Source organism: Thamnophis elegans, chromosome 16 (assembly GCF_009769535.1).
Source record: "Thamnophis elegans isolate rThaEle1 chromosome 16, rThaEle1.pri, whole genome shotgun sequence".
Classification (NCBI taxonomy): Eukaryota; Metazoa; Chordata; class Lepidosauria; order Squamata; family Colubridae; genus Thamnophis; species Thamnophis elegans.
This window is the reverse complement of record NC_045556.1, coordinates 13,721,823-13,744,069: the sequence shown is the minus strand read 5'-3', so window position 1 is coordinate 13,744,069 and position 22,247 is coordinate 13,721,823. Positions and strand designations below refer to the sequence as shown.

Sequence of the window (22,247 nt, the reverse complement as noted above, 5' to 3'; positions counted from 1 at the left end):
GATAGATAGATAGATAGATAGATAGATAGATAGATAGATAGATAGATAGATAGATAAATAGATAGATAGATAGATAGATAGATAGATAGATAGATAGATAGATAGATAGATAGATAGATAGATAGATAGATAGATGATAGATAGATATCCTTCCAGGTTGGCAGGATGCCCATTGTTTGCTAGTTGTATAACTAGCTATTAAGAGGGCAAAGTTCAGGTCTGCCACACACAACAATCAATCTCTTCTCTCAGTCCTGCCCCTAAATGAACAGGTGTGGACCTGACCTTGGGAATAGAGAAGGACTAAAGAAATCATGAAGAGGGAGGGGTGGTGAGGTGGCTTTCAGAAAAGATTCCTAAAAAGCATGAGAAAAGACTGAAACTGATGGTGTTACCTAGTTTGGGTAATGAAACGTTGGCAAGAACACAACCAAGTTCAGAGGACACCAAGGACCCCGTATGAGAAAGGAAGTCAAAATAACATGGCCTTTGTTTGGTAGAAGAGGGACAGTGAAAGACTGTCATCTATTCTACTACAACAGGGGTGTCAAACTCATGTCGTCATGGTGGCGACATGTGTCACATTGGAACTTCCCCCCCCTCGCTAAACCGGGTGTGAGCGTGGCCCACGCATGACGCATCCAGCCCATGGACCAGGAGTTTGGCAGCCCTGTAGTACAATAAAAGATATTCCTGCAATTCCTGTGCAATTCCAAATGCCTGTTTCTTAACGTGACCTATCTCCAACGAATGAGATCCTATCACAAAATGTCCTTTTTTATCACTGCAAAAAGAAACACAGGGAGATAAGATGAAGGATGAGGAAGTCCGAAATACTGGTTCATTGTTAGGTTTTGCATCTCACCGATGCCACGAGGACAGAAGAGGCTCTCGGTGAGTCTTGTAGGTGGCATTAATGGCACAAAATGGTGACATTTTCTGGATGGACCTGAGAGAGTTGGGTAGGGATGCCCGTAGTTTTAAGTCCCACTTATGAGCTTCTGGTTCGAAACTAGCATGAGCAGAATCTTCTGTGACCTGTGGGATATCTTTCCAGAAGAAAATCATACTCACTGTACTGGCAATGTTTGCCATTATACCCGGGACGACATATGCACATGTATTCACTGAAGGCATCACCCCGATTGGGATGTAACCTGCATTCCCCGTCATTCTTGCATGGATTTGGATTGCAGGGACCTAAAAGTGTGAGAGGCAGGAGGAGGAAGAAATTGGGAAGAAAAGGAACACAATCAGCCTCCACAAGATCCATCTCCCTTAAGAGTAGCATTGAGCCAGTGGTTAGAGTGCAGTACTACAGGCTATGTCTGCTGACTGCCGGCTGCTTGCAATTTGGCAGTTCGATTCTCACCAGGCTCAAGCTTGACTCAGCTTTCCATCCTTCTGAGGTCGGTAAAATGTGGGCCCAGATTAATGGGGGGCAATATGCTAACTTTGTAAAATGCTTAGAGAGGGCTATAAAGCACTCTGAAGTGGCATATAAGTCTAAGTGCTCTTGCAATTGTATTTAAAACAACCCTTACCCCATTGCCTGCATCTTAATTCAAGAGAAAGAATGAACAGCTGCTGAATTCTAAATGTGATTTGCAAACCATGATTCACATATTATAATGGCATGTATGTATGTATGTATGTATGTATGTATGTATGTATGTATGTATGTATCTGTATGTCTGTATATGTGTTCCAGCCTAACTCTGGAATGCCTCGAGCAATTTCAACCAAACTTGGTACACAGATGACTTACTCTCTGGAAACAAATACTGTGGGGGTAAGTCGCCCCTAAAAACCTCTCAGAATGTGTGTTCTGTTAAGATATAGCCTGTTGTGCCTTCAAATGGCTTCTACTGTACTGCCGTAAAAGGGCTTCTACTGTACAGTGCAGTGGAGTTGCCATAATAACGGCTTCACAGTACTCCACAAGGGGGCTCCCTCTGGTACGGGGGAAAATCCAGCATTAGAAATTACATTTGGTCCGGACATTTTCCCCTTATAAATAAATACTCGGGCAAAGCCAGGTTATTAGCTAGTGGTTACTAAAGTTTGGTCCATTTGCCATGATTCAACCTTTAGATACATTTGGCCTGGATGACTGAGTCTTCATTGACAGAAACCATCCAATGAGCTGTCCAGATTTGTTGAGCGATCTTCTCCTCCCCTAGAAACTTAGTGGAAGAGATGCGCTGCCAAGGAAGGCAACATTCACAAGAATTCTGGCTTAGTGGACATTCAGACAAGAATGTCCACTATTCTATATTCTATAATAGAGGGCAATCTACAGTTCCTGGACCTCTCCTTCATGGCCCTCTCTGCTCTGACCACTGAGGTTCAGCAGCACGGTTGCAAAAACTGTCTGGTATTAGTCACACCACATCTGGACCGTTTAGAAAAAGCTTCTAAACGGGACTTCTAAACATCTGGGCTAAGAATGTCATACTTACCTTTCTCCGTTTCATTGCAGGTAAGGCCAGTGAAGCCTTCTTCACAGACACAGAAGAAAGGAGATTCATCTAGACTCTTGAGGCAAGTTCCTCCATTCTGGCACAGATTTACATCACAGAAATCACCTATTTAAAAAAAACACACACACACAATTTAACATATCAGTGCAATAGAGAAGAAAAGGCTTGCATCTCTTCCTATCTGCCCTTCTGAGCATTTATCTAACCCTCTCTCTCTCCTTTCCAGCGTTATGCAGATAGAACAGCAGGGCTCTTGCAGATAGCAAACAGGTGAAAGATCATGCAGAAAAAGAACACACACATACACACACTTCCAAACAAGGGCATGAAACCCATTCCAGGTCAAGGGTTGCACTAATGTTTTGGGTGACATGCTGGCACACAATGCAAGACTGCATTTCAAGGCAATGAAGCTTTCAATATCATTACTGCTGAGCTAACTATTTATTGTCTGGGTGTGTGTGGAAAAAATCACCACGTGGAGCTAATGTGGACCACACCCAACTCACCGAATAGGAACACAAATCTATAGAGCCACCAATGGAAATGGAAAAAAAGCTGCTGGCTCAGGTCAAAAGCTGATCAGTTTTGACACTTCTGTTCATAGAGGAACAAGGAAATGATTCTGGGCAATTCACAAGCAGGGCCCAATGGTCACTGGCCTCTCTCCTGTTCTTGTTCTGCAATCAACGGCTTTCAGTGTTGTAACCATTCTGACCTTAGACATAATCTCCACCATCCTAACCAATAAAGATTGAAAGTCTTATCATCCATGAATTAGTTTAATCCCTTCTAAAAGACTTGGAAAATAGTCCCTGCTTTCAAACCCCTGGATCAGAGGTGGGTTCCTACCAGTTCGCACCAGTTCGGTAGAACCGGTTCGTCAAATCTACTGAACCGGTTAGAAGAGATTCCACCAGAAAGCAGGCCACACCTACAGAAGAGGTTCCAAATTTTTTTGAAACCCACCACACACACACAGACACACACAGACTCACAGAGAGAGAGAAAGAGAAAGAAAGAAAGAAAGAAAGAAAGAAAAAAGAAAGAAAAAGTGAGAGATGAAAGAAAAAAAGGAAAAAGGGACAGAGAGACAAAAGGAAGGAAAGAGAGAGAGAGAGAGAGAGAACACATGGCCGGCAATCCACTCCCACCAGGTCACATGGCCAGCAAACCACTCCCACAAAGGAGGCCACACCCACAGAGTAGGTTTGAAAAAATTTTGAAACCCACCACTGCCCTGGATGTATAATTTTCCTTTTCAACCTAAGGTCAAGGTAAAGGTGTTCCCTACTCTAGGGGGCGGTGCTCATCTTCATTGCAAAGCCAAAGAGCCAGAGCTGTCCGAAGAGGTCTCTGTGGTCATGTGGCCGGCATGACTAAATGCCGAAGGTGCACAGAATGCTGTTACCTTCCCACCAAAGGCGGTTCCTATTTTTCTACTTGCATTTTTACGTGCTTTCGAACTGCTAGGTTGGCAGAAGCTGGGACAAGTAACGGGAGCTCACTCCGTTACGCGGCGCTAGGGATTCGAACCGCCGAACTGCCGACTTTTCTGACTGACAAGTTCAGCATCTTAGCCACTGAGCCACTGCATCCCTGAGCCATCCCGTGGTTATTAAATACTGAATTACCATTGATAAAAGAGCTACCTTGTGTGCATACCAAATCACTCATGCTTACTTACTGCAGGGCTTCCCAAAAAGAAAGAGACAGAAAAAGAGAAGTCACCACCACAAACGCAAACTCTCTGAGATCAGACAGATGGGATTGCTTCCCACACTGGCTCATGAAATGGAGCTTTCTTTGGCTTAAGCTACTCCCAAGTTCTTTTTATAGCACAGGTTTCTTGGGGCTAATCTCAACTTCCTGCCCTTCCGCAGACTTCACTGCAGACTTTGCCAAGAAACTTGGCTCCATACAGGGAGTTCAAAGGTGCTGGTGTGACTCCTACAGCCAATCCCGGGGGAGAAAAAAAAAAGGCAGCAGCGTTGGGCGGGAGTTGAAGTCCTTGCTTGTACTGTTGTTGCCCTGGCTGGTTCTAGATGACTTCATCCTCTATCTATGCATTGCCATGAGATAGAACCAAAGGAGAAGGGCTTGCCAGTTGGAAGGAAGCAAAACACTGTCTTCCTCCAACTCAGGCCATCAAAGGCTGGGAGGAGAGTCTCGCTCTTGAACAGCTTTCAGCCAAGGATTTCTAAGGTGTCTGCCAAGCTACTGTAAAAGCCCTAGACCCCTTGGAAGACAGAGATGGTTTGAATAACCATGTGCTTTTATTGTCAGGGTTCCAAGTAACACCCCCCAGCAAAAGAAGCTTGACGTTCCTCAAAGTTCCATTTTATTAGAGATGTCCTATTGGCGCATCTGGGAAAATGCGAATCTGAAAGCTTCCAGGTTTTCCCCACCCAAAAGAAAGTTCAAGTCCCTGCCCAGCTTCCACGTGGCCGTCACATGGCCCAATCAGGCACCATCCAAAACTGGAGATGCTGTCCTAGGGGGGAGGGGGGGAGGGGGGAAATATAGTATGTGCTAGATTTTAAAGTAACATGATTGCACTTGTATACTGTTGCTTTTTTAATTGTGGTGTAAAAATAGGAAGCTGAATATATTGATAGATAGTAGAAATACACCGAAGGGAGGAGCAGAGGGAAAGAAGAAAGAGGGGTAGAGAGGGTGGGAGAGAGGATCGGAGGGAGGGTGAGATGGAAGGGAGGGAGTGTATTGGGAGAGAGGAGTGATAGAGGGGGAGGGGAAGTAGGGTAGAGGGGAATGTTGGAGGGAAGAAAGGAAAGTTGGAGGGGGGTGAAAGAAAGGATGTATGGAGGGTTGAAGTAGTATCTTGGGTTTGTATTTTGGGGGGTATTGTTGACAAGAATGGCTGTGTTTATTGTTCAATGTTATATGGCCCCGGTTATGCACAGTATATATGTGACTGTATGAAATGAAAATGAAAATAAAACATATTTACATAGAAAAAAAAACTGGAGATGCCTCCCAATCACACCATCGCACCTGCAGGGCAAGTTGTCCTTGACTCTTTGATAAAGGAACGTTATTATGACTATACATCTCCCATACTCCAGATACTCCCCGCCCTCCCATTTTTCCACCGCATTGAATGTGGCAGGCCTGAAGGCCCAATGCAAAAGATGGTTTCCAGGCTTGAGGTTTATTTGTTTGGATTCTTCTCTCCAGGGATCCTTTGAAGGTTCATTCACTTACTTCCAACAGGTGGGAAATTTCAGATGCTATGCTATTAAAGCTAGTTTTTAAAAAAAGATTTTTTTAAAAACCTAATATAAACTCAGATAAAGTGAGATAAATAAAAGGAGAAAGAAGAAACCAGAGAAAAAGCTAAAAATGCAAGAAATGTGGGGGAGGGGGGGTTAAAATAAAATAGAAAAGAAAGAAAGATAATAAGAAATTGAGTGTGGAATAATAAGAGTTGGAAGAGATCTTGAAGGTCTTCTAGTCCAACCCTCCTCAAGCAGGATACCCTATACCATTTCAGACAAATGGTTGTCCAATCTCTTTTGAAAGCCTCCAGTGATGGAGCATTCACAACTTCTGAAAACAAGCTATTCCATCGGTTGATTGCTCTCACTGTTAATACATTTCTCCTTAGTTCTAGGTCGCTTCTCTCCTTGGTTAGTTTCCATGCATTGTTTCTTGTCTTGCCTTTTGGTGCTTTGGAAAATAGTTTGACTCCCCCCTCATCTTTGTAGGAGCCTCTCAAATCTGTAGAGATTCTCAAGTCATCCAGATCAAGGTTGTCCCAAAGTTGCTTTTTCAGGAGGCAACTGTATTTTCTAGTTTTTTTTTTCTTTGAAGACGTTTCACTTCTCATCCAAGAAGCTTCTTCAGCCTCTGACATAATAGTGGGCAATGGAATGGTTTATATCAAATGACCAGCCGTCTGCAAGGAACATAAATCCTTCTATTCCCCACTATCCTGTCAGAGCTGAAGAAGCTTCTTGGATGAGAAGGGAAACGCCTTCAAAGAGAAAGCAAGAAAGTCCAGTTCCCTCCTGAAAAAGCACTTTTGGGAGCCCCTCAAATATTGGGACACTACTATCATGTCTCCCCTAAGTCCTTCTTTTCAATAGGTTAGATATATCCAATTCTTCTAACTGTTCTGCAAGTGTTTTAGCCACATTGCTTGGTGGCGCTGCAAACTGTTAGATACCAAACTTTGGCAGCGAAAAGCATAAGGATAAATTTGCATCTTATCCTATGGTTACAATTTAACTCTCTTCTTTCTATCATCTACTTGATAATGTTTGGTGGCTCATCCTTTGGTAAATATTTACTTACCTAAACAGATAAAGAAAATGGCCATGGCTGGGCAAAAAAAAACCCCAAAACATTGACTTTGTGAGAAACTGGCCAGGAATGTCAGAAATCCTGTGACCACAGCTGACCTTGGAGGCATTGAACACAGCTGGCCTGAAGATCCTTGAAATTCCAGTTCCTTGAGAGTAATGAGTCTCCGATTTTGTATGCATTCTTTAAATTAGCGGAATTGAGGTGGTTTGATTCAAAAACTGTAACCCTAGGATGCATCGTTTCAGCCAATTAAATAGCCAGGATACTTTTAGTAGTACATGGAGTCTGTCTGAACATCAAAACGGTAAATCAGAAGTTTATTTCATTCTCTTTCATGCAAAAGATTTCTAAGGGATTTCCAATAAATATTGATGCTGTCTTTGTTCTGGCCAATTTAGCCATCTAAGGGGCGTGCATAAGCGCACCAGCGTGCCACTACCGTCTCTGTCCTGCTGTCCCCATTTATTTGTATCCATTTCCTGTGTTCTTATTCATGTTTATTCTTATTCTTGTTATCTTGAACATGAGTGACAAACTAAATAAATAAAATAAATCTCCGTAAATCCCTTCATCTTCACCAACCATTCCACCATGGTGAGTAATGTTGAGTCACTTTTGCGCGTATCTTACTGCAGTTGTCAAACATAAAACCTCGAACCTTGAACAGTGGAACAAAACCTTGTCACCTCGAACAGTGAGACATTATCTATCTATCAATCAATCAGTAAAAAACGTGACTTTTTCCCAGCTTTGTCCATCAATTCCCCGAAAGAAAATCTCCAATTTCAACTGTATATTAATCTTCAAACTCCTCTGAATCCTGACAGTACAGGTAGGGAGTTGTTAGCGGGCAGGAAAACTGAATTACCAGCTCACAGTGCTCAGATGCTGGCAAAGTTGATTTCATCTGACAGGTACAATGTGAACAGGGGATTAAGAGGGAGGATTCATGCCCCAGACAGTTCAAAATGTGACCCTACTTATCCCCTATTGTCTTGGCTGTCAACAGTAGTTGGATTCTCTTGCAGAGATCTCAGCATTATACAGAAATGTTACAGAAGAGACATTTATATGGAATCAGGTTTTGGTCTTATGGGTCTTCCTTCTACATAGTTAGCTCTTGATTTACAATCACAATTGGGACCATAATTTCTGTTGCTAAGCAAGACAGTTGTTAAGTGAATCACAACTGATTTTACAACCGTTTTTAATACACATGATTGTTAAATGTATCAGTGCAGATTAAGTGAGCCCAGCTTCCCGCAATGGTTTCGCTTGTTGGAAGCTGGCAAGAAAGGCCCCAAACGGTGACCTGGGACACTGCAACCACAATAGATACAGGTAGTCCTCAACTTACAACATTTAATTTCATGTAGTGACCATTCAAAATTGCAACAGCACTGAAAAAAGTGGCGTACAGCCGTTTTTCACACCACCTTTGTAGCAACTTCATGATCATGAGATCAAAACCCAGAGGCTTGGACACTGGTTCATACTTATGACCGTTGCAGTGTCCCTGCAGTTGTTTAAGTTAGTCAACACGGTTGGTAAGTGAATCTGGCTTCCCCATGGACTTTGCTTGTCAGAAGCTCATAAAAGGGGATCAGGTGACCCCGTCATAAGTGTGAACCAGTTGTCAAGCATCTGAATTTTGATCACATGACCAACAGTCCTAACAGAGGTGGGTTGCTCCCGGTTCGTCCCGGTTTGGCCGAACCGGTTGTGGTGATTCAGCCTGGGTCACAGAACTGGCAGCTACCCAGGCTGGCCATGCCCCTGAACCGGTTCCCCAGTCTCTTCTGCCATTGCCGGCATGTTTCTGTGAATGTGCAGAACAATTTATAGTCAACTGTGCATGCGCAAGCAACACGTGATAGGCGGGCACACATATGAGCAAAGCGAGCAGCACGCGGGCAAAGGCCACGTATGAAGTGAACCAGTCCAGGAAGCCACCCCTGGATCCTAAATGTTGAAAATGGTCATCACTTGTTTTTTTCAGTCCTGTTTCGCTTCAAACAGTCACTAAATGAACTGTTGTAAGTTGAGGACTACCTGTACTTAGGGATTATGAGCCTTGCCATCCAAATAAAACTTCAGCATGACGGACTGGAGAAGGTTGAAGGGCAACTCTTTCGGCCCTCTTCTCTTCCTACTTCCGTGAGCCAAGTAAGTTTGTGTCATTCTGATATTTACTTTCCAAACAAGCCCATTTCTGTCCCTTAATTAAGCAACCTTCCTGTCCCTTAAATAAACAGCCAAGGAACAATGGGAACAGAAACCTTATCTGACAGCAAAGGATAACAACAAGGGAAGCATTGCCTAAAGATTGCAGCTTCATGTCAAGAACGCTGGATTTGGGCCAGCTTCTTGTTGTCATAACTTTACTCCTTATTCAGAAATTGGATGATCAGCATCATGGAATCTTAAATATAGATAGAGCCTCTATTGTGCAGGAGCTACTCCACCAAATCTATCCATATTTAGGGAGGTTGGAGGGGTGAACACAAGAAAAGAAGTGAAAACTACCCAGTTTCAAAAGTAGTACTAAGGCTTCACCATTTCTCCAAATCTGGCTTAAAAATGCATTTGTTGCTCTACCACCTCCTTAAGGCACTCAGAATACAGAATTTGCATGTAGGCCTCCTCATCAGATGCTCAACATCTTAATACTGTGTGGCTTTTCCTATGCTTGCTTCTCCCTCCCTCTCTCTATCTCTCTCTCATCCTTCCTCTCTCTCTGTCTCTCTGTCTCTCCATCCCTCCCTCTTTCTCTTTCATCCTTCCTCTTTATCTGTCTCTCTCTCAAAATCCCTCCCTCTCTCTTACCCTCTCCCTCTCCCCCCTCTCTCTCTGTCTCTCTCTCTGTCTCTCTCTCTCCATCCCTCCCCCTCTCTCATCCTTCCTCTCTGTCCCTTTCCATCCCTCCCTCTCTCCCTCTCTACCTCCCTCCCGCCTCTCTGTCTCTCTTTCTCCATCCCTACCCCCTCTCTCCATCCATCCCTCTCTCTCTCACCCTCTCTCACTCTCCCTATCTGTCTCTCTCTCCATCCCTCCCCTCTCTCTCACCCTCCCTCTCTCTCTCACCTTCTCTCTCTCATCCTTCCTCTCTGTCTCTCTCTCTCCATTCCTCCCTCCCTCTCTCTCTCTCCATCCCTACCCCCCTCTCTCACCCTCCCTCTCTCTCTCACCTTCTCTCTCTCATCCTTCCTCTCTGTCTCTCTCTCTCCATTCCTCCCTCCCTCTCTCTCTCTCCATCCCTACCCCCCTCTCTCACCCTCCCTCTCTCTATCTGTCATATGTTAATTTGCATAATGTCCTGGTCATTGGAATGCCACTCAGTCACTAAGTGGAGAGTAGGGGCAGACCTAGGATTAAGAAAACTTACACACTCCCTTTCATCTAATTACTAAATAGACTCTACCAGCTACTGCAGAAACTATCCCGTCATTCCTCCCCACTCAGAACTGATTTCATTCCAGAATTATCAACGGAGGGGGCAAAGACCATCACATGCATTTAAGGACCTTGAATTTATCCCTTGATCACTTCTTGGTTACCGAAGCTGAACCAGCCACGACCAGGGAAATAACTTCCGGGCAGAAGTGAGAAGATGTGCTTTTGATAACTGTGTTGGTACCTTCTTCAGGGAGGATCTAAAACCTCTTTATCCATTCCCTCTCTTCTCTCCGTTGGCATCCTTCAGTCTCCAAAGACTATGGTATCATGCTCTGGAAAGAAGTCCTAAAGCAGCATCTGGTGTGGCTAAGAAGGCCAATTTGGGAAGAGCAATCCCTTCCACACTGAGAGCAGATACATTCAGTTTCCCAGACTCCACCCCACAAGGGATTACAGCAGTAGTGGGATTCAGATAATTTAACAACCGGTTCTCTGCCCTAATGACCAGCATGGTAGGTGGGGCTTGGTGGTCATGTGAATGGGTGGGCGTGGCCAACTCAACATCACTCATGTTGATGGGCGCTTGGCCTTAGCTGTTACAATGTAATAAGGGTTAACCAGCGAGGCAGTTTCTGTAAGCAGGGCAATAAAGATTAGGTTAGAAACAACATCAGAATGTTTCCTTCCTGGATTAGCCCTGTAAAGTGGAGAAAAACAAAAGGAGATTTCTTCCAACAAACGGTTCTCCGAACTGCTTAGAAAGTTACCAACTGGTTCTCCCGAATAGGTGTGAACTGGTTGAATCCCACCACTGGATTACAGTGTTGTTAAAAGAAGATGTACCTTCGCCCTCCTTCATGAAAGACTGTCTTGTTTTTAAACATTTGTGACAGCAAGAAATCTCATGCTGAGATGTTCATTTCTGTAACTGGCTTTACCCAAAACTCTTCAAAACTAACTGGTTTCATTTTCCTTTGTCAAAAGGGCTGAATCTGCTCAGAAACATCCCAACTGTCTGGGCAGGTAAATGCTTACTGCTGCAGATTCAGGCCAAGCCCCACGCAAGCAGCTCACGGTAGAAATTTAAACCATTCCTTCCTGCTGTCACCCTCCAACAGGAATAAAAGTACATCATGCTTTCTCCTTCAGTGCTTGTTTTGGAAATGAGGCAAATCCTTAGCAGGAACAAAAAGCTCTCAGATATAGTGACAAACATTGCAAGTGAGTTTACATAAAGCTTGTCACCTTGTTCTGCACTGAATGAGGATCAACATCTCACAGCACTCTGCCAAGGCTTGACTTTGGCTCAGCGCGTTATACAAAGCAAGCCCCTGTAATTCACAAGCCATGATTTATGACTGAATGTTGTGTGAATTCAGCCAATGGGGGCTTAGTCAACGAATCATTATTTAAGTGCAATACACAAACTATTTTTTTATAGTTTTCTTCTTCATCCAAATGATTTAAGTTGATCTTTTCTAGAATGTAACTTCTTCCCCAACATAATGGCTGGCGTATAAATTAAGCTTTATTCAAACACAACTTACTGAATAAGCCATCATAGGCTGGTTTCACGCAACCAGGTAAGCTATAAACCATGGTTTACAAATTGCAATGGCCAGATTTGCAGTAGATGTGGAAAAATATACCTGTCAGCGTTCCAAATATCACCCAGAATTAAATCAAAGTTCAAGGCATAGCTTTCATCAAAGTCCTATTTGATAAGAGAGACTTGTTGGTACAATCTGTGGAAAATCCGAATCTGAAAGCTTCCTGGGTTTCCACCCAGTTGAAAGTTCAAAACTTTGCCCCCACACCCCACAAGTCCATCACATGGTCCAATCTTCTTCTGCCATGCTGGCATTTCCACCCATCTAGTTCCAGTCAGGTGCAGAGGTGCGGAGACAAAAGATGACCTTGGGCTTCTAGAAAGGAATGTTTTATTTTGACAACAACACATTCTATTCCCTACTATTCCCCCTCCCAATTCCCCACTAATGAAACAGCATAGAAAAATAATAGAGAGTGTGGCAGGCCAAAGATCCTAAAAGGAATATGACTGCAGGCCTGACAATACCTTTTTAAGGCTTAAACTGGGGATTCTCAAATGATGGTTCAGGTTAGGATTAGGGGGTGCCATAAGCAGTTTAGAAGGTGGTCACAGCCCCCAAAAGTGGGAATGCTGCAAAACCTCACTGGGCACTTTGCCCCGTGTTAGCCTGAGAAAGTTTGGAAGCAGCTGCAATACCTCATAAACCTGAAACTCTCAGGGATAAAAAATGTTTACATTTATTAAAAGTAAGTGTTGTATTTTTTTAAACCATCCATATCCCCAATGTCTATGGAGATTCTCAATTATCATAGCCATGGTTGTCCCAATGGTGCTTCTCAAAATGCAAAACTGGAAAGAAAGTCCAGTTGCATTTTGAAAAGTACCCTTTGGACGTCCATTAGATTTATTTATGAGACATCCCAAGAGGTTTGTGAAGCCCAACTTATGAGTGATGTAGAAATCCAGCTATATTGTCTTCACGGCGGCGCAATAGGGTATGCTGGCTCTCTAAATAGGGATAGGGTCCCAATCTTTGGCTTAATGCTTAAATGATATTTGGTGGTAGGGAGGAACCTGCTTGCATATCTCAACCTACAATCAGAGGTGCTATTCAGCAGGTTCTGACCAGTTCTGGAGAACCGGTGGTGGAAATTTTGAGTAATTGGGAGAGCCAATAAATACTACCTCTGACTGGCCCCACCCCCATCTATTATCTGCCTCCTGAGTCCCAGCTGATTGGGAGGGAATGGGGATTTTGCGGCTACCCCCACAGAACTGCTAGTAAAAAAAACCTGAATCCCACCACTGCCTACAAAGGTGTTATTACCAATCTATTCAGAATTTTAAGAACTTACTTTCAAAATATTTATCCTTGATTAAACTTGGAATTTCAAACATTATAACCAGATCAAAGAGGCAAGCATCAGATCCCCAAGAAGCTGTCAGATAGCAACTTGGCGCAGGAGTAGAAGAATATTTTAGGGCCAAGTTAGGATCCGCTGCCTGTAATTTTCCAACCCATCTCCAAAACTTAAACTATAAAGTATCCAGCTTTTGCTCAACCTCAAGTCGATCCCTGCCGAAGTGTGCGAAGGGAAGAAGATGTTATTATCCTTATTTGCCTTATTCACCGGAAAAAAAACACCCTGTTCTCTACACATACAGAAAAATTATACACTGCCTACTGGCAACAGTTCAAAGTTGCAAGCAGTCACTGAGAAAAGAAACGGCTACTAGCATAGGCATGAGAGGTCCTTGGGGCTCTCTGAACTTGCTTGTTTTCTTGCAGACGTTTCATTAACCAAACTAGGTAACATCATCAGTGCTAGAAAGGAGTGAGATTTGCAAGGAGGAGGAGGAGCAGTTGGAGTCCTTGGTGGTCTCTGAGTTTGGTGCTTTTCTTGCAGATGTTTCATTACCCAAACTAGGTAACAACATCAGTGCTACTGAGGAGTGAGATTTGCAAGGAGGAGGACTGTGATGTGAAGTCCCTAGTACTCTCTGAGCTAGCTTGTTTTCTTGTCGACATTTCATTAACCAAAGTAACAGTGGTGGGATTCAAATAATTAAACAACCGGTTCTCTACCCTAATGACCAGCTGGGTAGGTGGGGCTCGGTGGTCATGTGACTATGTGGGCGTGGCCAACTCAACATCACTCAGGTTGATGGGCGCTTGGCCTTAGCTGTTACAATGTAATGAGGGTTAACCAGAGAGGCAGTTTCGGTAAGCAGGGCAATAAAGATGAGGCTAGAAACAACACCAGAATGTTTCTTTCCTGCCTTCCTTACAGGATTAGCCCTGTAAAGTGGAAAAAAGCAAAAGGAGATTTCTTCCAACAACCGGTTCTCTGAACTGCTTGGAAAGTTAACAACCGGTTCTCCCGAATAGGTGCGAGCTGGCTGAATCCCACCACTGCAACTAGGTAAGATCATCAATGCCAGTTATCTAGTTTGGGTAATGAAATATCTGCAAGGAATCAAACAAGCTTAGGGAACATCAAGGACCCCTCATATCAACCCTGAGCTACCTATATTGTCCTTTATTAGTAGACTAAGCATGGTTAGGAAAAATAGGTCCTGGCTAACAACATTTTGCAGATTTACCTCTTAACCATCTCAAATTAAATCTCGAGTTTCTATAACAATGAGAGTTCCTTTGCTCCAGGATTGTCCCTGTCCAACTATGCAATTTATCTTATGTTAAAGCTATCACCTCAATAAGAAGAAACTGCAGTGAAGCTGAACCAGCCAACTATGTACTTAAATTAATGAGCTGGCTTCATTTCAGCCAAGCTGTCATCTAAACACGTACAGAGTTTTCTTCTCACTCTCAAAAACCACAGATAGAAAGTGCGTGTATCAAGACAAAAACATCCAGGTTTTCAAGGACAACGAAGCCCAGAGAGATGTGTTATTTAGCAGTAAAACATATGTTTCACTGACCAAAGATCCTTGGTTTTTGTCCCAGGGTAGGCTCTGATTTGAAACCTCAAAGGCATCTTAGTCAGTGGCTGCTTTCACCCAGCACATTAACCCATGGATAACCGAACCAGACAGAACAAATTCAACTGCCTGGATTTGCACACTATGCTGGACCGCAAACCAGCCAAGCATCCTTCAGCTAACATACTGCAACTGTTTTAAAAATAAACAGTGTGCATGCTGAGTTCACACATCCTGCCAAGACCTCATTGGTTTGAACCAGAGTTTGCTGAACAACCACCATTGCCTGGATTCAGACATTTCTCTAAGGCTCAGAGCAGAAGGGATCAAGCCTCCCTTTGGGGGCCTTCAGAGGTCAGCACACTGCTTGAAGGTACAGGAGATAGATCACAGGTTAGTGCACTGCAGCTAATTGGTGTCTGCCAAATTTACTTCAAGCTTCACTTTCAGACATGATGTGCCACAGTAATCCCCAAAATACTAAACTTGAGTCTTGGGCATTAAAAGGTTGTTTATCTTGGGCTAAAGTGATCCACAAACCTAACCATTGCCTACAAATCACAACAATTGAGTTCAACACTCTAAATCCAAATCAAGCTAACAATATGATTCCTTAAGATGCAAACAAGAAGTCAGATATATCTCTAATACCTCAATGGGAAGAGAGAGAAAAAACCTCCACTTAACTCCAAAACAGTTATCCCAGTTGCTGAAGAAAGAACCTTCTTTCAATTATGATTCAGTAGCTACACTCACACATGTCAGATTACATTTAACCAGAGTTTCTTAAAGAAGTCATAATTGGCTAGGCACACTGAGCCTTTAAAAGAGAGAGAGAGGGGTTTTTTTTCTTTTTTTTCTTTTTTCCCTTTTTTTTTTTAAACCCTAGGTTATTGTGGTGTCTATTAAATATACAACAGAGAGATACGGGATGTGTGTATGGGGGGAAACGTAGTAGGGATGCACCTGTGATCAAATGACATATTGTATGGGATGATGGGTTTTTTTTTTCCTTTTTTTTCCCTTTTCTCTTTGTTTTTTTTTCTATTGTTATGAGAGAGAGAGAGAGAGAGAGAGAGAGAGAGAGAGAGAGAGATCTTGCAAAGCACATTGGCGAGGTTGACACAACAGTAAGATTGATTCAGCATCTGTAGCTTAGACTGAGAAGTTCAACCAATTATCTTAGATCACGGTTCTACAAAGAGTACAAACCCAGAGTAATAATAATAAAAACTCTCAAGTAATTAAACAGATGGAGAGCTTTCGTTTTCATTTTAGTTTGGCATTACCATCGTAATGCAGAACTGCATCAAATTGCAGAAAAAACAATGACTACCAACCTGCCTTTCATTGAGGACCTGTACACTGCACGAGTCGTGAAAATATCTACATATCCCTCACATCCTGGACATAAATTGTTTCAACTCCTACCCTCAAAACGAGGCTATAGAGCATTGCACACTAGAACAACTAGACACAAGGACAGTTTTTTCCCGAACGCCATCACTCTGCTAAACAAATAATTCCCTCACCACTGTTAAGCCATTCACGAAGGCTGCATTATTATTACTATTAGTCTTCTTATCGTTCCTATCCCCCATCTCCTCCCACTTATGACTGCAGGACTGTAACTTTGTTGCTTGCATCCTTACAATTTATATTGATATTGATTTTTTTCCTTATTGCTTATTTGTACCCTGTGAGTATCATTAAGTGTTGTACCTTATGATTCTTGGCGAATGTATGTTTTCTTTTTATGTACACTGAGAGCATAGGCACCAAAGACAAATTCCTTGTGTGTCCAATCACACTTGGCCAATAAAGAATTCAATTCTATTATTCTATTCTATTCTCTTTATTCTTTATTCTCTATTCTCTATTCTATTGCATTCTATTTTCTTTATTCTCTATTCTATTCTATTTTCTCTATTCTCTATTCTATTCTATTTTCTCTATTCTCTATTCTATTCTATTTTCTCTATTATTCTATTCTATTCCACACCGGCAAAGATAAAAAACAGGATTCCTTGCTGTTTCTGGCAAAGCAAGATTATTTAGTACACCGTACTTAATAAGTCAGCTCAGGGAAGATTTAACCGCTGGCACTCACGTGCAAAATGGAAACCTTCACCTCGGGAGATTACCGATTGTGCGTGCCGAGCGAAACCAGCGCGTCAAAGCGCGATATAACGAGCAGCCTGAGCTGAAAAGGATCAGATTCAACACCCCGTGGGAACGCGACGGAACCCCCGCGGCAGGTTTCGAGCACAGGAGGACGGGGGTCTCCCCCACCCAATTAACCGGTGGCACTGGAGCCCCTCGGGAATCATAAAGGCAACACTCAAATCCCGGCTCTCTCCCTTACCTCTGATGCTGCTGAAGGCGGAGAAGGCGAGCCAAAGCCCCAACAGGAGCTGCCAGGCGCTGGATCTCTCCATGAGGTTCCCTCCGGCGCTGGACTCCCGTCCCGTCCCGTCCCTAACTCCGCGGCTGTTTGTGTTTGGCTTCCTGTCTCGCAGGGATGTAAGTCGGTGAGCGAGTGACTCAGTGCCCTCCGCCCCCTCGCTCCCCAGGGACTCGAGCCTGCCAGTTACGCCCGGGCTCCACGTGCTCCAGCCGGCCAGCCAATGGAGAGACGGCCCCGGGAAAGCCGACGGGGAGAGGGCAGGCTCGGATCTCTCCCATCCACCCCCACCCACCCCCAAAAAAGCCGCCTCCTTTGGCTCGGATGAGCCCCGGCTGATGGACCAGGCTGGGCGGCTAACCGTCAACTTTTCCAAAAGGGGAAGAGGGGGAAAAAACCGGTGCGCTCCTTTTCAGGGTTCCAGGAATGGTCTTCTTAGCCATTGCGCGCGGGAGCGCGTGATTTATTAGCCGGATTCACGCAAGAACTCCCGAGAACTAGACTAATGCTCAATCAGCGCAAGAGCTGACCCTGAAGTGGGCTAATTCCCCCCTGAATGTAGGTCAGCCTCTGCCAGCTCAACCAACATGATTTCAGGTTAACATACTATTGCAGTGATGGCTAACCTTTTCTGGACCCAGTGCCCAAAGCGTGTGGGCGCCCGAAGCCCCAAAATGCAATGCGTGTGCAGCCCCCCACACATATGCCCCCCCGTCCATGGTGTGTGGCCCACACATGCACCCCGTCCCACGTATGTGCTCTGCCCCACTATGCCCACTCACATGCCCCCCGCCCCACACAGGCGCATGTGCCCCCCGCACACCCTCATCACCCCCCCCGCACATGCACCTGCAGCCTCCCTGCATGCACCCCCCCCACGTGGCCCCACCACACATGCGTGACAGAGACCTGAAGACCAGCTGGCGGGAGGCACATGCGCATGTGTGGCGGAGCTCAACTGGGGGCGACGGCTCAAATGGCCACAGAGAGGGCGCTGCAGGCCACCTCTGGCACACGTGCCACAGGTTTGCCATCATGGTACTATCGCATGGGCTCATCTGTTTCTACTGTACAGGTAGCCCCTCCAGTTACCACCGCGGTTGAGCTCACAATTTACATTGCAAAGTGAAACATTCGTCGAATGAGTTTGTCCCCATTTCACCGCTTTGGGGGGGGGGGCAGGGTGGTTAAGTGTATCACTGTAGTTCTGAGTCATATGATAAAGTAGGACGTAAATTGAGATTTAGACATTAAGTGTGAAACCTACTGGGTCAGGCTGGACAGCCTCTCAGGACCCCTTTACTTCTATATTAAAAGCCACATAGACAGAGTCGAACTTGCAAAAGAACAGGAAGCCAGTGCCTAACCACAATATGTCTCTATATCAAAACCTATGTCAAAAGTCCAAGGTTCAATTAAAGTTTGTTAATGACACGTACTCCATAACAGAAGGAGAAGTAAGACCCATCTCCTTATAAGGCTTTCTCCTCAAGGTAACCACTAAGAAATTAAGTATTTCCGTGTTACGCTGCCTTTGAGAATGTATAAGAACGCGTGCTTCGATAATGAAGGTTGTTCAGAACTTGCAATGCTAGCCATTTCGCTGACTTTCTGAACCTGGCTGCCAAATAAACTTTTCCTGTATCCTGAGAAGTCTAAAGCCTGTCATTTTCTGCAACAACACAGTTGTTTATTTTTATTTTATTTATTTTGTCAAGCATGTCTTAGATAACATGTACAAGGATACATGAAAAGGATACGAATAAAAGGAAACATTGGGACAGGGACGGTAGGCACATTGGTGTGCTTATGCACCAACTTATGAGTGAATCTTATGATTCAACTTATGAGTGAATCAGGCTTCCCCATTGATTTTCCTTGTCAGACAGTCGCAAAAGGTGATCATGTGACCTCCCCCCCAGGGGACACTGCGCCTGTCATAAAGCTGAACCAGTTGCCAAGAGTCTGAATTTTGACCAGGGGGATGCTGCAACGGTTGTAAGTGTGAAAAACGGTCATCAGTGGCCTTTTTTTTCAGTGCCGTCGTAACTTCGAATGGTCACCAAACGAACTGTTGTAAGCCGAGGACTACCCGTACTTCAACCACTGCTTGGCACAGTGGTTGTCTTAATTGTTCTGTGGGATGTGCCATGGCTTTTATTATTACATTGCAACCCATGGCATGCATCTGCTGTGAGAGCCCAAGTTTTAATTGCTCTGCTGGGAGATTTGTAAGGCTCCAGATGTGGTCAAACGAGAACTTCCAATATTGCTTCAACATCAGGCAAATGTGGACGATCATGGGCTGTTTGGCCTGTAAGTAAAACTGCTCATTACACCAGCCTGCAAGACCTGTTGGGACCTAATCTTCACAAGAGACACTGACCCACATTTTTGGACAGGGTGTGGCTGATGCCTTCAACCATTCTGCATGCAGGAATGGTGGAAATTAATCAGATGCTCTGGTGCATCTCTTTATGAGTCACTGGACTAGTTGACTAGCTTCCTAACTGCTTATGCAAACATGCAGAAGATAGTTGTTTTGTTTCAAACTTAATTTCCAGATAAAACAATCTCTGACTCCTTTGGGCCATCACGTCAGAGATATTTCCTTCCCAGATTCCTCAAGGCCTTCAATGAGATTGGACTGCCATTTGTCAGAAATGGTGTAAGGTCTCCTATTTGGACTAGATGACCTACAACAGAGGGGTCAAACTCACGACCCATGGCCTGGATGCATCACAGGCTGGCCACGCCCACACCCAGTTTAGCAAAGGGCGAAAAAGTCATGATACATCTCACGTGACGTCACCGTGATGACGCACGTTTGACACCCCTGGCCTCCAAGGTCCTTTCCAACTCTGTTTAATGGCTTCCGATTTTCTTAAAAATTCTTTAGGATTAATTTTATGTCATGCCATGTTTTTATAAACGTTGCCAAATTTGAATTCCACAGGGAAATACTTAGAGAGGTATCTGCCTTGAAAGTAGTTAATGTAGAACTGCATAGTACAGTCATACATCAGCAAGAAATGTTTGATATGTCATAAAATGTTTTGTGATTAATTTTATGTCATGTAATGTTTTATAAAACTTGCCAACTTTGAATGCCACAGGAGTTACGGGTCCCAGAGTTTTGGTGTGTTCTGTAAGTTGGTCCATTTGAAGTCCCTTGGTTCACAAATTTTTGCTCTACGAGGCACCATTTTGGCCAGTTAAAAGTTACAGACATGTGAGTTTTAATAGGAAAGAAAGAATGCATGAAAGTTTGATCAGGGAGCACTGGAAATTGGGAATGTCTAGTCCAAGGAATGATGGGTTTCAAACATTTTTTTACTACCAGTTCTGTGGGCGGGGCTTGGTGGGCGTGGCAGGGGAATATTACTGCAAAATCCTCATTCCCTCCCCACCCCACTAACCTGCTTTCCAGCTCCGTTCTCCTGTTCAGGGCAAAAAAAAAGAAGATCAGCTGGGAGGCTGGGAGACAGCAGGGGTGGGGCCAGCCTATTTGCCAGTTCTCTGAACTACTCAAAATTTCGGCTACCATTTCTCCAGAACCAGTCAGAACTGGCTGAATACCACCTCTGGTCCAAGGGTGTCAAACTTCATTTCATTGAGGGCTGCATCAGGGTTGTGTTTGACCTCAGAGGGCTGGAGTGGGCATGGCCAGGGTGGGCATGCCAGCTCAACGTCACTCATGTCAAGGGCCCTTGTGGTGGCCAAGTGCATTTTTGCTGACAGAGGCACCGTGGGCTAGTCCTTTGCTGTTTCCAGATCAACAGCAAAGGACTGGCCCACGTCAGTCCATGGGCCAGATCTAAGCACCCCGCAGGCTGAATCTGGCCCACGGGCCTTGAGTTTGACACCCCTGGTCTAGTCTAATGAAGAAAAGCTAGGGATGACAAGTTTTCCAATATTTGAGGAGTTATTACAGAAAGGAGGAGTCAATCTATTCTCCAAAGCATCTTGAGGGCAGGACAAGAATAAACTTCTCAAGGAAAGATCCAACCTAGGACTAATGAAAAATTTCCTGACCGTGAGAACAATTAGTGCAATGGCTTGCCTTCAGAAGTTGTGGGTGCTCCATCACTGGAGATTTTCAAGAAGAGATTAGACAGTCATTTGTCCCAAAAAGTTTGGACTAGATTAGAAGACCTCCAAGGTCTCTTCCAACTCTGTTATTCTGTATTCTGGGTCATAGAGGTATGGAAACCCCCAGGAGTTGAAAAGAGAAGTGGCAAAGAAACAGAGTGGAAGAATGGTAAATCCAAGTTTATGCCCAACAAGAAGTTGCCTGCAGCTGATGATTCCTCATCTAAAGCCACATCGAAAAACTTGCTTACCAAATCTTTTCATGATCTGTAATTAGGATGCACTGTTTTTACAGAAGTGTCTCCACTCTTTTGAGCTGAACCCAAACGATATCAAATTTCTAGTTCCTGATACTCAACTTGAAACACAACTTCAATCTCTGCATAGCCTTTATGTTTTTAAAAATAGATTTACAAGAAAAATCAGAAGTTTCTTGAATGCATATTTCTTCACTTGGATTGTGAAAAATGTATTAAAACAAATTTTAAAACAAAACTGTTTTTTAAAAGTGTTATTGCAAAAATGTTTAGGGAAAGTTTACACATCCACTATTAGATGTTTTAGTGATGACAAATGGGATAAAAGCAGTGGTGGGATTCAAATTTTTTTACTACCAGTTCGGTGGGTGTGGCTTGGTAGGCGTGGCAGGGGAAGAATACTGCAAAATTCGCATCCCTCCCCACTCCTGGGGGAAGGATACCGTAAAATCCACATTCCCTCCCCATCCCACTAACCTGCTTTCCAGTTCCATTCTCCTGTGCAGGGCAACAGAAGAGGACCCAAGTGATCAGCTGGGACTCAGGAGGCAACAAATAGATGGGGGCAGGGCCAGCCAGAGGTGGTATTTGCCAGTTCTCTGAACTACTCAAAAGTTCCGCTACCGGTTCACCAGAACCAGTCAGAACTGGCTGAATACCACCTCTCGAAAAGCAATAAATATTGATTATAACTCTTACTATTACTATTAAGCCAACCAATTACCTATAATAAAAAAACGTTTCCCAGCTATTAAAACAAATTACACTCTCTTTCTTTAATCTGCCTAAGG

At 44.0% G+C, this 22,247-nt stretch overlaps 1 protein-coding gene across 1 annotated transcript in view; it reads right to left on the bottom strand.

The window, feature by feature from the left end:
• The window catches only part of MFGE8 (milk fat globule EGF and factor V/VIII domain containing), a 36,965-nt gene extending 19,684 nt beyond the window's left edge, over positions 1-17,281 (bottom strand). Inside the window, 3 exon segments of the mRNA XM_032233150.1 lie at positions 1,075-1,200; positions 2,463-2,588; positions 17,069-17,281. Coding sequence (XP_032089041.1) covers positions 1,075-1,200; positions 2,463-2,588; positions 17,069-17,141 — 325 coding nt within the window. The 5' untranslated portion in view covers positions 17,142-17,281.
• Positions 17,282-22,247: the final 4,966 nt, after the last annotated feature.